Genomic DNA, 17,994 nt, shown 5'->3' with positions numbered 1-17,994 from the left:
TCACTATTTTAATTATAATTTTACCACCAGAAGTGGATTAATAATTTTATCATCTGAATTCAAGAATAATTTTACCACTACAAGTGGATAGATAATATTACCATCAAAAGTGGATGGATGCATTAACTCACTAAAAAAAAAATGGATAACCCATCATATGGGGATCACCCACCAAAAGTGGATGTGTACTTGTAACCTACCACAAATAGATGAATACTTTCAATGCACCAAAAGTAGATGGATACCTTAAACCACTAACCCACTAGAAGTGGATAACCCATTAAAAAGTGGATGAATACTTGTAATCCACCAGAAGTGGATAAATAATGAAAAGAATAAAATGAATATAGAAAACGTATTGTTATTGATGTGGCATGAAAGATCATTGATCACGTACTTGTTATACGTCTTAAATCTTATCAAGTATCACTGAAAATTAAAACATCTTGTGATAATTTTAATCATGGCCAAGTTGATATAGCACATCAAGACATTTGTCCATCTTGAAAGACGAATTGATTACATGATTGGTAATAGAAATATCTATTATTGATTTTATTGTCCTGAAAAAGAATTGATCATTCGATTGGTGATAGAAATATCTAAGAATGAACTTAATAATAATTGGTATATTTAGTATAACTAGATTATGAAGATGCTTTAATATGTTTAAATGATATATTCTTATTATGTGTTTTAATTTTATATTTAATATTCTTTTATGTTAACTTGCAAATTTCTTATTGTATATATCTTATTTTATTGAAGGAAATATAAATATTCATCTTGTTGGATCTAAAATCAATAATGTAAATATATGTTTAGCAGACATTACTGCAACACACATCATATTTAAAGACAATAAATATTTTTCCTACTTGACAAGAAAAAAAAATCAATGTCAATTCAATATCTAGTATTATAAGATTAATTGAAGGCTCCAGAAGAGCTAATATTTTACTACCTTGAGGATGTATTATTTTTTATTAAGTCTCAAAGACATTTATTAAGTTTTAAAGATATTCGTCTGAATAGATATTTTATTGAGACAACAAATAAAAGAGATACTTAATACCTCTATATTACATCTATTATCTCAAGTAGAAAATGTGTATTGAAAGAAAAAAATTACTCGCTTTGTTATCAGAATCAAACTATACAAATATTAGAATAATTGAAACTCATAGTAAACCAAAAGTTTACTAATGATTTTAATATTTGACATGATCGGTTGGACCATCATGAATCAATAATGATGCAAAAAAAATTTATTGAAAATTTATCATTAATTGAAAAACCAGAAGATTTTTAAACGTGTACGTGTATTTAATCTTAACATGTATGTATTAACATGTATGTATTAAACGCATATCGTGTCGTGTTACACGTGTATTAAACGTGTACGTGTATATATTTTAAATTTGAAATACGAATATTAAATGTTTCATGTTCATATTTAATCTTAATATATTTTATATTTAATCGTATCTGATATATTTACTATACGTTAACACGAATTATTAAGTCTACTTTCATGAAATTGGAAAATGTCATTTCCAAGTATTGGGCAAAGTGCTAATGACTTCTGTGATGCTTCGGACCAAATTCTTTGCGAGCGCCTATCATAAAAAGATTCCACCCCTGCCTCTTGTTCAATTCCAAGTTAAAAAAGTCCAATTGCGTCTAAGCCTTCCACGTCAGAGGCGGGGCCTACGCCATTGTGCATTTCTACAACCCTCATGCAACCGTCAAAACCATCCACCTTCTGCTTTCGTGATTGGTTTGAAGCTTCCGAGCAAATTCATTGCGAGCGCCTATCATTGCTGGAATTATATAAAAATAAAAATATTTTATTTTCGTACAATACTATTTGTTGAAAATGAAAATACAAAGCGGTTTTAATTTTTTTACTGATTAAAAAGGAAATTTTAATATTATATTCATTAATTATAACTCAAATTTCAATTATTATCACAATTTAAAGTTTCTGCTGTTACATGTTATAATTAAAGTTTAAAAATTTTAATATTATTTTTTAAAGTATTTTTATTTTTTTTGGACAATCGATTTTTTCTTACGTATAGATTTTTATATTAAAATTACTAACAATTTTATAGCTTATTTTTTTCTCAATATTCTAAAAGTACAAAAAACAGAGATTAAAACTAATAGAAATAAAAAATTTTGAAATTTTATTATTTCTAATATTTATTTCTAAAACAATATTAATCTCCTTTGTGAAATTTTTGCAACTCAAGTTTCCATTATTACAACCCAGGTTTGCATATTTGCAACCAATTTTTCGTTTGTTGAAAACCCAAAATCTTCTATTTCTCCCATTTTCAATTTATTATTATTATTACTATTGTAATTTCATTTTCTTATTCTTTTTCTCTCTTTCTAATTATCTTCTCAGTCAATCTAGTATTAGTTGATTAAAATTTATAAATTGAATTTTTTTAAATTAACAAATTAAGTTTATTGCTATTAAAAATTTGTAAAAATATAATGATCTTTAAAAATTAATTGAGGTCAATGAACATATATAATTATTAAAAATTTCAGGTTAATAAATGTATTAACTAACATTGTTTAACTATAACAAAAGGATATTAATAACATTTTTTAAACTCTACACCGATTGTCAATTATCAACTTATTTATTGTAAACACTAAAATTATTGATGCAATAAATAAAGAAAATGGTAAGAGAAAATTTAAATAAAAATCCAAAACTTGCAACTGTAACAATTGAAAACTTTGGGTTGTAGCAATCGGAACCTCGAGTTACAGGGGAATCAGGAATCAATTACTAAGGTGAAAAAATAAAACCCTTATAAATTTATTTAATATTTTAAATTCATTGTTCCCAACAATAAAAATAATAAAATATTTTAAATTTTAAATTAATTGATAAATTAGTATTTACATCAGGAAAAAGCAAAGTCTCCTCCCTTGAGGACCAACCCATCCTGTTCTAGATCTATCTCACCAGACGCCAGCTATGGTGATCTTTACTCTTGTTGTCTAGACAAGTAAGAATAAAACCGCTGTTTCTCATATTGTTCTTTCTCCCTCTCTTTGAACACTCAGTCTTCTTCTCTACTGATAACTACATTTGTTCTTGTTTTTCCTTTATGGGTAACATATTCTCAATTCAATTGTCCTGTGATACCATATTTTCCCGCTGCTGGGATTGTTCTGCTGGACAAGCTATCTACACATGCAGGCTTGAAGAAAACCTTGCTGACTTGAAGACAGCACTGAACAAATTAATGGAGCTAAGGAATGATGTGATGAGAAAGGTCAACATCGCTGAACAAGGAAATATGAAGCGGCTAGACCAAGTTGAAGGATGGCTTTCAAGGACAGAGGCTATGATAAATGAAGTTGATCAACTGATTACAGATAGCCCTCAAGAAATCAAGAAATTATGTATGGGAGGCTGTTTTTCCAAGAATTACATGTCCAGCCTAAGATTTAGCAAAAGAGTAGCCAAAAAACTCAATGATGTTAAGGATCTAAACCTGGATGGAGCTTTTAAAGAGGTAGCTACGACGGTACCAGCAGCTTTGGTGGTTGAAAGACCGAGTGACTCTGCCATAGGCTTGGAATCCATCTTCAATACGCTGTGGAGTAGCTTTGAAGAAAAACATGTGGGAATTATTGGCATATATGGCATTGGGGGAGTTGGCAAGACCAGGCTTTTGACTCAAATCAACAACAAGATTGGTGTTTCGTCCGGTGGATTTGAAGTGGTTATTTGGGTTGTGGTGTCTAAAGGATTTTATGTTGACAAGGTCCAAGATGACATTGCAGATAGGATAGGCCTTTCTAGTGGAACGTGGAATGATAAAACTCCTGAACAGAAAGCTACAGAGATGTTCGGGGTTTTAAAAAAAAAGAAATTTGTATTGCTGTTAGATGATATATGGGAGCGAGTGAATCTATCTAAGGTAGGGATACCTTACCCGACTCAAGAAAATGGTTCCAAACTAATTTTTACAACTCGTTCTATCGAGGTGTGTGGCCAAATGAGAGCTGATAAAAAGATTGAAGTGACATGTTTGCCAGAAGAAAAGGCTTGGCAATTGTTTGAAGAACATGTTGGTAAAGATCTCTTCGATAGTCATCCAAATATTCGTGATTTAGCTCAAGAAGTGGCCAAAGAATGTGGAGGACTACCTCTTGCGCTCATCACAATTGGTCGTTCCATGGCTTGCAAGACTACATCTGAAGAATGGAAATATGCAATCGATGTCTTGAGGAGATCATCAGCTACTTCGATTTCCCCAGACATGGGTAAAGAGGTATATCCACATCTAAAATTTAGTTATGATAGTTTGCCAAATGATATGGTTCGATCCTGCCTTTTATATTGTAGTTTGTTCTCAGAAGATTTTAGGATTGAAAAAGAAAGGCTTATAGATTGCTGGATAGGAGAAGGATTTTTGGATGAACATGACAACATTAGTCAAGCACGAAATCAAGGCCACCATATCATTGGTTCTCTCATTCATGCATGTTTGTTGGAAGAAGCAAGTGATTGGTTTGTTAAAATGCATGATGTGATTCGTGACATGTGTTTGTGGATAGCATGTACATGTGAAGCAGAGAAGTGGAAGTTTTTTGTGCAAGCAGGTTATCAATTGACTAAAGTGCCAAATGTTGGAAAATGGAGAGGAATTAAAAGAATGTCACTGATGGACAACAAGATTGAAAATCTAAGGGAAGCACCTAACTGTCCTGATCTCCAAACTTTGTTTCTAAGTGGTAATAAACCTTTAGAGGTGATCGACAATGACTTCTTCCAATTTATGTGTGTCCTTAAAGTTTTGGACTTGTCTTTTAATCGAGGTATTACAGAATTTCCCAAGGGAATTTCAAAATTGGTATCTCTAGAATATCTCGACCTATCAGGGACAACAATAAGAGAGCTACCAACTGAATTGAGAGCTTTAAAAAAACTGAAATGTTTGGGATTGCAGCACATAGACAATCGCATCAAAATCCCAAGAGGGTTGATGGCTGGTTTCTCAAAGCTGGAAATATTGAGAATGTTTAGTTATTATCCTTTCGATGAGGCAGTGGAAGATGATAATGAATGCTTGGTAGAGGAATTGCAGTGCTTGAACCACTTGAATGTGTTGACCTTATCCGTAACAAGTGCTTTTGCTCTTGATAGATTTTTGAGTGCTGAAAAGTTACACAACTTCATTGAAACGATTGGCCTTCAATATTTCAAGGACTCAAAGCAATTGAACATTTTATCTTTAGCGAATTTCAAGAGCTTAAATACTCTTTTCCTTGAGGAATGTGAAAGTTTGGAAGAAGTGAAGACAGTGTGGGAAGGGGAAGGCAGAATAATAAAAGCAGCTATCGAAATTCAAACCTCTGTGATTGCAAGTGTACCGTGCTTTCAAAACCTTCTCCATGTTTACATAGTAAGATGTTCAAAGTTGAGAGACATAACATGGCTGATTTTGGCTCCAAATCTGAAGGATTTAATTGTAATAGATTGCGATAAAATGGAAGAAATAATCAATGAGACAAAACTGAGTCAGGTTGCAGAGCTCGTGAGAACTTTAAGCCCATTTTCAAAACTTGAAGGTCTTCATTTAATTCGTCTACCAGAATTGAAGAGCATTTGCTTGGATGCATTACCCTTCTCGTGTATGAAGTCAATTCGTGTTAGAGAATGCCCAAAGCTGAGGAGCCTTCCACTCAACTCCAACAGTGCAAAAGGAAACAAAATCAGCATTTACGGTGAAGAAAAGTGGTGGAAAGAGCTCCAATGGGAGGATGAATCTACTCAAAATGCTTTTCTTCGCAGTTTCATTCCACGGCGAAATTGAAAAGTAATGAAATGTGGTGAATCTTTGTCTTTTGGTAAGTAGTTGGAGCTCTCATGGTTTCTGGTGTAGTGTGATTGCTTGCTGCTTTTTCAATGTTGACTAAGTGTTTGTTATACTGTCTATGTAGAAGTTCAAGCCAAATTTCTGACTTTGTTTTATTTTTCCTATGTTTATCGAACATGCCTTACCAATTTTATCTGAGTAAACCTTGTCACAGTTAATGTGATAATATTTCCAAAAAAAAGTCTACGTTTTTCTGCAGTTATTCTTGATTATTGACTGAGCCATTTCTAATTTTTATTATAATAAAAGTGATACAAATTGTTTTCATTGGGAATATTCTGTGGAACTGTTTTGGGGAATGTTGATGTCCAACGCTCCATTGTTTCTGTGGAGATTTGGTTCCAATCTCTTATGCTGTGCTTCAGAATTCTAACCTATCCATCTTCCTGGTTCAAGTGTCTTCTCCATCACCAAGATTAACTTTCTTGGACCGATATCTATCTATGTTGACGAAGGCATACATACAAAATATTTAACACTGAATCAGAGCAAAGACCAAAAGGCATGCAATTCTCTTCATTCTCTTTGCTCCAATGCACCGATCAAGGGCAAAATGAAAGCCTTCTTTTATTTTCCCTTTTCCTTCAAATTTTTCTTGAATCAAGTAGGACCTAATTGTTTAAAAAATAATAACAAAAAATTTATATGAATCTATTTTTTCTTTCAAAAATTAAAAATTATATATAATTTAAATAAATTATAAAATGATTGAATGAAAATGATTTACTCACAATAATAAAACTTTACTTGAATTTGAAAAAGTAATAGAACTCTTTGGTAATGCAACACTTGCTCGGGCACTTCTTCATGCAGCTTCCCCTTCTATAATTTCTATTGTGGTATATATTTAAAGTAGTTGTGCTTTATTTTGTTTGTTCCTAAAATTGTTGTTACTTTACTGTACTCCTTGGGATGTTTGTCTATTGTAAATCATATTTCATTTTGGATGGTGGCATGTTTTTCCTATTTTTTTTTTTGGATAAATGAAATTTCAATTATGTAAAAATAATATAGACATTTCAATTTGTCGAAAAATAAGATTTTTTAAAAAGATTTATATTTGATGTATTTATCGTAATTATACACTATCAGTCAAGACACAACAACAATAAAAAAATTAAAATTTTTTAAGTTTTAAATATAAATATCAATAATTTATAATATTTAATTATATTAAATATTTATTATTTTTCAATTTAAGGAGGAAAATACTACTTAGAATAATAACATTTCTTATCCCATAAAGAGAATCCTCTACTTCAATATCTTCAAACTTTAAGTTTAAGTCTCATCATATGTTTGGGTTTAATTCAATATAAAATTAATTTTTTTAATTTATTTGTTTCATTAGGTTGTTTCTTCTATGAATATATTGTTCGATATATAAAATTATTTAATGATAATTGAAATTTTACTTGTAAAATAAAAATCACTTTTAAAAAATAATTATTGAAGTGACAGCATATTATATTAGAATGTGTTCTAATTTTCCTATATCAGATTATGAAATGGTAACCATTCTTTTTATGTTCAATTATGTGCCAAAGTAATTGAACTTATCGAACCTTTAAACCAAATTCTTTGCTAGTCATTAGCATTTTCTCAGTTGTCAAGTTTCTTTTGACAAAATCATTTGTGGAATTAGTTAAAACACTATTGAAATTAAAAATATTTTTACATTGAGACAAAAATCATGTTCTTACTAAGCACTTTGAATGGTCAAAAAAGGATAACTTGAAGGGAAAACAACTGAAACTGCTTGTTTGGCTATGACCCAACTACCCTCCAAATTGACAATATAGATAACATAAGATATTTTGCTTAGTCACATTAATCAACTTTATAAAAGATTAATCTGACTCAATTTTATTTTATATGTCTTGTTTTAGTTTTTGTCAATGTGAAATCTGAGAGCCATTTTCCATGTTTTGGTTCTGTTTTCCAATGGAAAAGTGGCTGGAAGCAGTGACCACATCAATACTTTATTCAGAAAATATTAAATAATAGTTCCCCTCTTGATGCTATGCCAAATTAAAGTCAAACATTCTAGATTGCTGATTAGCATTTTCAACTTCAAACCTTTCAGTTTGCAACCTTGCTCATCTTCTTTCCAACAGAAGCTGATTTGATAACTCTGTTTCTTCCAGCCCTTGACCATATCTTGTATACTATGGGAGGCTTGTGCTCTGTCTCGATTTCGATTGAGAATACCATCTCCTTTTGTTGCAATCACGCAGCAAAGCATGCGAGTTATGCTTGCAGACTAGGGAAACATTTAGATGTTCTCGAAACCAAAATGGAAGAATTAAAAGCATTAAGAAATGATGTGAAGAGGAGAGTTGAGAATGCTGAAAGGCAACATATGAAGCGTCTTGACCAAGTTGAATGGTGGCTTTCAAGGGTTGAAGCATTGGAAGGAGAAGTTGAAGATTTGATGAAGGAAAGTGTTAATGAAAAGAAATGTCCTGGATGTTGCTACCCCAAAAATTGCCGGGCCAGTTACAAGCTAGGAAAAAAGGCTGCTGAGATGTTAAAAAAGGTGAGAAGACACAGGAAGAAAGGACAATTTGAAAGGGTGGCTGAAACACTACCTCCAGCACCAGGGGATTTAAAGCCTTGCGAACATACAGTGGGTATGGAGTCCATGATTGCAACTGTCTGGAATTGCCTCAGTGAAGAGCAAGCAGTAATCATTGGCTTATATGGAATGGGAGGCATTGGCAAGACTACTCTGTTGACTCAAATCAACAACATGCTCCTCAGCCTTCCCAGCAATGTTGATTTTGTGATCTGGGCAGTAGCTTCTAAAGACCTTAAACTTGAAAAGATTCAAGATGAGATTGGAGAAAAGTTAGGGTATTCTGACAATAGGTGGAGAAATAAACGTATTGAGCAAAAAGCTATAGACATATACAGAGTCTTGAGTAACAGGAAATTTGTTTTGCTATTGGATGATTTATGGGACCGGGTTGATCTAACTAAGATTGGAGTTCCTATACCAGACCAACAAAATAACTCCAAGGTAGTCTTCACTACACGTTCCAAAGAGGTGTGTGGTCTGATGGAAGCCCATAAAAGGTTCAGAGTAGAATGCTTGCCACCACCTTTTGCTTGGCATCTGTTTCAAAGGAAAGTTGGAAATGACACTCTCAACCTGCATCCAGATATTCCTAAGCTCGCAGAAACTGTGGCCAAAGAGTGTGCTGGTTTGCCATTAGCACTTATTACTGTTGGTCGAGCCATGGCCTGCAAAAAGACACCAAAAGAATGGATTCGTGCAATTGAGGTTTTAAGAAAATGTGCCTCCGAATTTTCAGGTATGGGGGATAAGGTCTTTCCTCTTTTGAAGTTTAGTTTTGATCATTTGCCTAATGAGAAAGTAAGATGTTGCTTCTTATATTGTACCTTATTTCCAGAAGACTTTGTCATTCACAAAACTGATTTGATAGATTATTGGATTTGTGAGGAACTTTTGGATGAAGGTAATGACAGAAATGGAGCTCAAAACCAAGGGTATGACATTATTGGGACTCTTGTATATGCATGTTTATTGGAAGAAGAAGGTGATTATGTGAAAATGCACGATGTGATTCGTGATATGTCTCTGTGGATAGCCAATGAGTGTAAATATTTTGAGGAACGATTTTTGGTGCAAGCAGGTGTTCGATTAGTTGAAGCCCCGGGGATCAAAAAATGGGAAACAGTAAGAAGGATATCACTGATGGCAAATTGTGTTCAAAGTCTAATGGAAACACCTTCATGTCCCAACCTGCTAACTTTGTTTCTCAATGAAAACACATTAAATACTATAACTAATGACTTCTTCCAATCTATGCCTAATCTAAGAGTGTTAGACTTGTCCAGTAACAGTGGGATATCCGAACTCCCCCAAGGGATTTCAAAACTTGTTTCCCTAAAATATCTCAATCTATCCAAGACAAGTATACGACAGCTGCCAAATGAGCTCAAGTCCCTGGAAAAGCTGGAATATTTGAACTTGGAGCATACATTTGCACTAAATACAATTCCATGCCAACTGATATCTAGCTTTCCATTCTTACAAGTGCTGAGAATGTTTGGTTGCGGTTCTTCTGATCTAGTTGTGCACGGTAATCTACTGTCTGGGGGAAATGAGTGCTTGGTACAGGAATTGCAGTGTCTGAAAAAATTGAGCATGTTGAGTCTCACGGTGAAGAGCGCTTCTGCACTTGAAGGATTTTTAAGTTCCCACAAGTTCAAGAGCTGTGCTCGAGACCTATGCCTTGAGTTTTTAAGTGGTTCAAATGTTCTAAATATTTCATGTTTAGCAGATATGAAGCAACTCAATATGCTAGAAATCTCTGATTGTAACAGTTTAGAAGAGCTGAAGCATGATTGGTTGCAGGAACCAAGAAAGATACTCACATCTATTGATTTCCACAGCTCAATGATCCTCAAGGACAGATGCTTCAACAACCTTCAAAGAGTAAGTGTAGATAACTGTATACGATTGGGGGATTTGACATGGCTCATGCTTGCTCCAAACCTTGCTAGTCTTTGCGTATCAAGATGCTCCCAAATCAAAGAAATAATCAGCACAGCAAAATGCGGCAGACTTGCAGAGGTACTACTAGGAAGTATTAAGCCATTTGAAAAACTTGAAGTTCTCCACTTGTCCTACCTACCAGAACTAAAATGCATCTACCAGGATCCCCTTCCATTTCTAAGTCTCAAGAAAATCTCCATATTTGGGTGTCCAAAGCTTAAGAAGCTTCCGGTCAATGTACAGAACGCTGAAGGACATGGCATTGCCATTTATGGATGGGAATTCTGGTGGAAAGAATTAGAATGGGACGATGAGACAACTAAAAATGCTTTTGTTCCCTGTTTCAAATCTATGCCCCTCAATATCTCACTACAGTGACTTACAATGAAGCAAAGAAATGCAGTATCAGAACATCATCAAATTGCAGATGATTGATTCTCTTTGTCATAGTTCACTTTTTCTTCATACTGAAAACTCTGTTTGTCTTTGTTGCATCATTCTCCTTTTCCTTCTATTTGGTGAGAGAATCATACATTTTGATGAACTCAGAAAATTTCAATTTGAGCTGTCATACAACATAAACTTGGGGACATCTCTGCTTTGTAACTTTCTTTAGCATCAGGTCACACAGGGCTTGGAACTAGAATTTTAATCTTTCCAAATCCGATAGTTTACAGTGAGCATTAATCCAAGAAATTAAGCAAGAAATTTTCAAGTTTACAATGAGAATTCGCCATCTACCTGTGAATTTCCCATATGCTTAGTGAAGGAATGAATTTCATTTTCCTATATGCATTATTTCTGCTACTGAACTTGAAAATGTCAACATAAGAATTTTACCGTGATTGTAAGAGGTAGATCAGGTCAGATTTATAATTCAACCTCATTAATACTTTAAATTTATAATGATTGTTCCAATCTCTTATGGTGTGCTTCAGAATTCTGACCTACACATCCTCCTTGTTCAAGTTACTAATTGAGATTCCAAGTGCACATTGTTCCTTCATCTTTCCTCTACATATCAGAAAAAATGAATATATAGATAACTTACAGTCTCTTTTCCTATCAGTAGACAAAGGAGTTAAAATATGCTTTTTATCAAAGTCTAATCCAATCTTTAACTTTCTTGAACCAATACCTATCCATGTTGTGCTAGGCATACAAAGGATTAAAGTGAAACACACACACACCTTACAATAACATAAAACCGAAATGTGACATGTTAAAACATGCTTACAGTCTCAAATACATAATAAAATCTGCATTCCACGTTAGGAAAAACAACAAATTATTGTCTACATGCTCGTTTCAAAGTGAAATAACCAAAACATATAGTCAATGTGTTCTTATCCACCCAACATTTTCTATCTGTGATGTTGCACAATCTCCATTAATTTCATTCAACAAATTATAAACTAATACCATCACATTCTCATCCAAGTTCAATTCATTTATCAATTAAAGGGAAATCACCAATTCCCATGCTCAAGTCAAGATGCCTCTTCCAGCTTATGCATAGGCTCTGTCTAACAGAGTTAACCAACCAGCCCAGATACTGAAATTCAAATACATTAGTTGGTTTACTTAATTGTCAAGCTCGATAGGTATTTATTATCATGTTTCAAAACCTACTTGCCAATTCTTTAGCTAACTTTCAGGTCTGGGTTTGATACCGTTAGTACATATCTTAAGTGATTGGTAAAACGTATAAGCATTTCCTATGGGCAGTTATTCACTCCTAACTCATTTTTGTGATTAATGTAAGCTCAGAACTTGCTGATATGCTTGCTGCTATAAACTAGAAGATTTTAGATAAATGAGAGTTGAACTCACGAGGTGCTTTGAAGACAAATTTTGGGTGGCATGTTGTATAATGAACTGATCATATCCAACTAATATACCACATAAAAATTTTAGAACAATTGGCTAAGCAGTCTGATTTATACAACAAGCTAAATGACCCAAGGCTTCTCCTCATATTTTACTACACCAAAGAGGTACTTCTTCTCATTAATAAATTTCTTTGTAGTTTCTGTTCTTATATCCCTTCTTAATAGACACAAATAATACAGAACAATAAGGGGATCATTTTCAGTACTTATTCCCCAAGAATGATAAGAAAGCCAGCAATCAAAAAGAAAAAAAATCACAATAAGAATGCATAAAACTACTTATTTAGCACCCTTTACGTACCTTCCTCCACAGCTTGCTGTGCCCACTTGATAGTTGACCTGGCCAATGCATCCATTGGGTCAATACATTTCTTAACAAGAGGATCATCCCGAGGCAAAAGATCACGCATATCATCAGACGCAAGGATAACAGTGTTAACCGCCCTCACCAGGAGAACCTGGAGTGCAATTCTCAGCAGATTCCGTGCCCCTTCCATGTCTTTTCTATTTAAGGCATCAATTGCAGGGATTACAGTGTGTTCCATGGTTGCTTTATCTGGCAGCACAACCTCAAAACCCTACATGAATATATTGAAGTAATAAATAAGTGCTCAAATTTGCAAATAACTAGCATGATTGTGCTGAAACTAGTATCATATAAGTTTAATATTTTTCAGTTACAAAAATCATATGGAATTTAAAAGTTCAAAACAAGTAATTCCGAATTTAAGACAGAAAAAAAATATCAAAGAAAAAAAGCAGAAAAAGAGACATTTCAACAAGGTCATAACCTTAAGGTCAATAACATCGGTGCCATCAAATTTGGGGAACTTTATCCACATATCTTCCAACATATGTACAGCAACATTGCCAAGTGAAATGAGGCTATAAAGATAAATTGCATTTCAGTCATAACAATGAAATTTTAATTTATCATCTCAATCCCTTTTTCATTTTTGAATTTTCACACCAAAATAATGAACTTCTAAGTAAGAACTTAAACTTATGACCAAATTATCAATATTGAAGATCTCGATGGCAATTGAGAGAACAAGTGTCAGAGGTGAAAAACAGAGACATTGGACCTTTTTGCAATATGATTTATAATCAGATAGAATTAGCTCATATCATGCCAAAGATATATTCCAAACAAGCTAAGAGGTAAACCCCATCAGTCAAAGACAGCCCATGAACGTCAACAAAAGACAAAGCTAGTGTTGTTCTACTGTATCTGCCTTTCTTCAAAATTCGAAACTTTTAGTTAGTACATGTATTACCTAAATATTTACGCTTCGTTTGGTTGATAAATTTTACTTTCTGTGTTTTGTTATTTGTCTGTGTTGTCTATTTATTTTTTATTACTTTTTCCTCTTGCAACACACACACACACACACACAAAAAGGCAAAGGGAACCTTAGTTAGTGCCTTCAAAAGCATTCGCAGCACATGAAGGTCGACCATGAAGGCTACTGTTGCCTGACTAAAATACCTTCTTTTGCTTGTAAATGGCCATGATCAATCTAATAGTTTATTACTTAGAACACAAACTCTCTTTGTATACAATCATTTTTCCCAAAAAGGACAAGAACATAAATTGAAACAACATATTTTTCCTAAATGTCTACACTAAGATTATTTCTCAGGGCATAACAATTCAGAATAGCGATAGACAAAATTTAAAGAATAAGATTACCTCATTCTGCAGTTTCTCTTGGTAAAACCCTTCTTTTAAAGTCGCATCTGTGGCAAGTACCCCAATTCGCAAAGGGCTCCCAGTTTCCAGTGGCTTCAACTTGGCTTCTTTAAGCTCCCTGGCAACACACTCACCCATATGAAGGGAAGGAACAGAACATCCCTTAAACACTTCATCATGCCATGAGTGTGAAATATGACAAGGCACCACAATGCAGTGAGCTCCTGACTTCTCAAGGAAGACCCTTTTACTCCATAGATTTTCAACAATCCGGGTATGATCGAATTGTGAATGTTCATTTCTATGGCAGAGAGAAGCAGAATTCCTCTCCAGCGATAAAAGCTCCCTATTCAACACTGGATCAGAGCAAAGAACAAAAGGCATGCAATTCTTTTCATTCTCTTTACTCCAATGCACTAGTTTTCTCACGAAATTGAGAGTGGAATCAACAGATACCCCTCCAATTATTCCCACGGTATTTGGATGACTAAGCAAGGTCCCAGCAGAGCCAATTAAAGAAGCTGTACCTGAACTAGAACTCTTCTTAGATTCAGGAAATTTCCCACTTTCATCAGTGTGTAAGATCACTGAGGATGGGGACATAGCTAGAACCGGATCCAACCTTCTCTTACAAAAATTTCTCTGCGTAGTTACACAACCCCATATGTAAGATGGGGAATTCAGTGACATTTGCAAGCTTCCACCCAACATCTCCACATAAAAGGTAACAAATGTAACCCAAAATACAAGTATAAGATTCTAAATTCTACTGGGAAAATATGAGGTTCTCGCAACTGAAATCCACCTCTGGAACTAATGAATTAGCAAAAAATTCATAGTTCACCTGAGAAGCCCAAAAATAGGAACCATCTCAACATTCTGATATCCACCAACAAAATTCCAACTTTCAGAAACTGCTAATTAAATAAGTACTCAAAAGACCACGTATAGTATCTTGTACTCGATTTCTACCTTCTACAACCAAAACCCACTTGCAGAACTAGCCAAAAGTCCAACTTGATCGACCTTCAACCTTCAAAAACCAAAATTTTATCATAAACCCTACAAATAAAAGCCAAGCTTTTCCTAATTTTAGCTCGCAAAAGGTAAAACTGTTCTAACAAAGCAAACCAATTCCAAACGACCAAACCACTCTAACAAACCAATTAGGTTCACCTTAGCAAAACCCAACTTACAAACCCAGGAGGGCTTCCCTCTCTAAGCCTTCGGAGTTCAAAAGAAGAAACCAAACAAAAAGAAGCAAAAATCAACAAAGGCAAAGTGAAAAGCGCAAAAGTTCCAAGCTCCGAGGACTTCCTTGACATGCACCAGTGGTTTAGATATGGACCAGCGGTTACTGCAAGTGGGAATCCTTTTGCTTTGAATAAGCATATGGATCTCTCTATATCATATTTTTCTCACTGTACTGATAACTCTGGTTAAAATTTACGTGGGAAGAAAAAATGAAAAATAAAAATACAACAAAGTGAAACAATTGAACACCAGTAAGTCTCTGTCTGTGTCTGTCACCTTTTGTTTGTAGCATGTGCAACTTGGGGACCCTCATTCTGCTCCGACATGTCCTTCTCAATCTCTGTGCTTTTCAGTTTCCATTTAATTTATGAATACAATTACTGCTTTAATTTTTCCATTTTAAATATCATATAGCATTAGTCATTTGATTAATGTGCTTTCCGTTTTGGATCCAATCTCACCATTGCTTGCTTCTGTTGTCCGCCTTACTTGGTTTTAGGCCTTCACCAACTTTCTCATACTAAGGCTGAGACATTATTTTCCATTCATTAAGCAACTCTTTCATTTTTTTTTCCTGATTTTTAGTCATCAATGAAGCTAGCTCAAGAGGATGCATTTCCATTAAGTAAAACTTCAGAGACTATTTGTTTTTCCTTGGAAGCAATATATTCATTTAATTTTTATTCAAATTTCTCCTTCATTGTCTTTGTCATTGACTTCAACTCAACAACATCAAGATTTAGTTTGGGGGATTTGGTGGATTGGGAAGGTTTTGGTTGGCTAAAGAAATGAATAAGAAGAACTGAGGTCTCAAGAAATGAAGTGTTGTGTGAATTTGCAGCACAACTGAAGAGATGAAGTGAGTTATCGGCGGGTCCAAATTTTGGGACTTTGCTGGCTATCCAAGGAAGAATTGGAGAAAGGAAGGAGGGACTGGACTAGCTGACTATGAAGAATTTGGTTTTAGAAGGGTTAAATAGTTATTATAAAATATAATATAAAAATTTGATTCTTTTACCAATTCGATTAAAAAATTTAGATATCGAGAACCGAACAAACAAATCGCACTAAATAACCTTTAATAAACGAACCGGTTGTTTGCTGGTGCTCCAAGAAATATGTTGGAACTGAGGTTATAGGAAGATATTAATAGAAACTGACTCTTTGTTGGTGTTCCAAAAAATATCAAAAGAAATTTTTAACTTGGACCCTTATACTAATTTACTGCAAAGGATCAAGGATCTGTTACAGAGAAGCTGAGATTGCTGTGTAACTCACGTACATCATGAAGCCAACAGTGTGTAGATTGAATGGCAACACATCATGATAATTTTTCATTAGACTCACATGTTTTTGATAGGCCAACATCTAGTATTTTTACTATTTTATTTGGGGATATGTTTGGTATTATTTAGCCAAGGATGATGTAATTTTGGTTTAAGTTAATATATTTCCTTCATATAAAAAAAATAAACGAATTGGTTGTTTAACAAATTAATTAAACTAACCAAACTAAATTCGATTTGGTTAGTTTGTTTAGATTGATTCCACTTTGCTTAACTCTACATGTAGTTGACAGAAATCGTTTTATAATTAAGTACCACTTTCATAATTAATAAGAAAGGTCCAAACAAAAGTTTAAACTAAGATTTAAATTTGAATTTGATTCTTTTACTTTTTAATTTGGTAGTTTAGTTTCTTTATTCCAATTTTAATAAATTTAGTTCACGCACATTTATTAAAAGTCGGTTTAAGAATAATTACTAGCAGTATTACGATTTTACTCTTAATTTGGATAATATGACATTTAGCTAATGACTTGACATGTTGAGATGAATTAATCATTTAATTATGTGACACATATTGATTTAAAGAATATCATAATTTATTTTAATTAAATAATAATTAATATTTTTAACATTTTAAGGAAAGGGATTTTAATATTTTTTATTAAAAAAATTCAAATTAACATGTTATATTATCAATAAAAATTTATGCAATTAAATTTAACTGCAAAAAAATTTAATTTCATTATCAATTATTCTTGAATTGACTTTTCATAAAAATGTAAGAAGTAAATTCATTCAAATAGAGGTGAAATGACTAAAACCATAATAAAAATAGTAGAAAGACCAAATTCAGATTTCAACTATCTATTTCATGAAGGTGAAGTATATTTATTAATTGGACAGCATACTGTTTGAATCTACTACTTGCATTGAAGGTGAATAAAAGTTCCTTATTATTTTTCTAGGACCATTCAAATGAAGAAATTCATATTATGATTGTCAGCCAATATTTTCTAGTTTCTATTTCATAGAGATAGAATTAAATCTTTAGGCAACTATGCTTGGTCAAATAGGATGATGATTAATATTTTTGTCTACTATTGTAACATATGATTCTAAACCACAAATTCCTTCAGAAATAGCAACTCGACAAGGCTTATTCATTGGTAATCAAAGGCCCCCATTGCCACAGTTTGTGAGTCATGGCTAAGGTCGAAGACTCGGGGAGTGTTAGACATGACAGCGCTGGACAAACTCAAAGTTCCAAGAGGGGACATCTGTTTGCTGAACAACATGGATTGATTACGCAATTAAGAATTTTTCACCCTGGGGTCCCCTTGCGCTTGTTGAGGAAAATGGATCCTGGCTATATGCCACGTAGCAAGAGAAAGTAATTGGTAAGGCTTCAAAGCTCAAGCTAAGG

At 33.6% G+C, this 17,994-nt stretch overlaps 3 protein-coding genes across 8 annotated transcripts; 2 read left to right on the top strand and 1 right to left on the bottom strand.

Annotated features, from left to right (window-relative positions):
• Positions 1–2,932: 2,932 nt before the first annotated feature.
• On the top strand, positions 2,933–6,046 carry LOC18595747 (disease resistance protein RPS5-like). The gene has a single exon (XM_007023831.3). It carries the CDS (start codon positions 3,138–3,140, stop codon positions 5,853–5,855), a length of 2,718 nt encoding a protein of 905 aa, XP_007023893.3. The 5' UTR covers positions 2,933–3,137; the 3' UTR covers positions 5,856–6,046.
• Positions 6,047–8,088: 2,042 nt separating this feature from the next.
• Positions 8,089–11,166, top strand: LOC18595746 (putative disease resistance protein At5g63020). The gene has a single exon (XM_018122795.2). It carries the CDS (start codon positions 8,089–8,091, stop codon positions 10,819–10,821), a length of 2,733 nt encoding a protein of 910 aa, XP_017978284.2. The 3' UTR covers positions 10,822–11,166.
• Positions 8,599–15,515, bottom strand: LOC18595745 (uncharacterized). 6 transcript variants are annotated; one of them, XM_088807765.1, is made up of 3 exons: positions 14,029–15,515; positions 12,637–12,913; positions 8,599–8,730 (listed from the first exon to the last, which is right to left on the bottom strand). In XM_088807765.1, exons 1-3 carry the CDS (start codon positions 14,737–14,739, stop codon positions 8,723–8,725), a joined length of 996 nt encoding a protein of 331 aa, XP_088663891.1. In that variant the 5' UTR covers positions 14,740–15,515; the 3' UTR covers positions 8,599–8,722. The 6 variants fall into 6 exon arrangements, with proteins under 6 accessions (XP_088663891.1, XP_088663892.1, XP_088663888.1 ...); XM_088807766.1 differs by having other exon boundaries at positions 8,605–8,736; positions 14,029–15,514; XM_088807762.1 differs by lacking the exon at positions 8,599–8,730 and adding an exon at positions 8,858–9,164.
• Between the last annotated feature and the right edge of the window lie 2,479 nt (positions 15,516–17,994).

This window comes from Theobroma cacao, chromosome 6, assembly GCF_053813885.1.
Source record: "Theobroma cacao isolate CCN51 chromosome 6, ASM5381388v1, whole genome shotgun sequence".
In the NCBI taxonomy this organism is placed as follows: Eukaryota; Viridiplantae; Streptophyta; class Magnoliopsida; order Malvales; family Malvaceae; genus Theobroma; species Theobroma cacao.
The sequence above is the reverse complement of the archived record's forward strand: the minus strand, read 5'-3'. Positions and strand labels throughout refer to the sequence as shown.

Bases quoted from the DNA above. Each gene is read 5' to 3' on its own strand.
- LOC18595747 (XM_007023831.3), top strand. From the start codon at position 3,138: ATGGGTAACATATTCTCAATTCAATTGTCCTGTGATACCATATTTTCC.
- LOC18595746 (XM_018122795.2), top strand. From the start codon at position 8,089: ATGGGAGGCTTGTGCTCTGTCTCGATTTCGATTGAGAATACCATCTCC.
- LOC18595745 (XM_088807762.1), bottom strand. From the start codon at position 14,739: ATGTTGGGTGGAAGCTTGCAAATGTCACTGAATTCCCCATCTTACATA. The intron at 12,914-14,028 runs GTAATCTTATTC...ATATTCATGTAG, and splicing joins AAGAGAAACTGCAGAATGAG to GGTTTTGAGGTTGTGCTGCC. The intron at 9,165-12,636 runs GTACGTAAAGGG...GTCTTTTTGCAG, and splicing joins ACAGCAAGCTGTGGAGGAAG to GCCATGGCTCGACCAACAGT.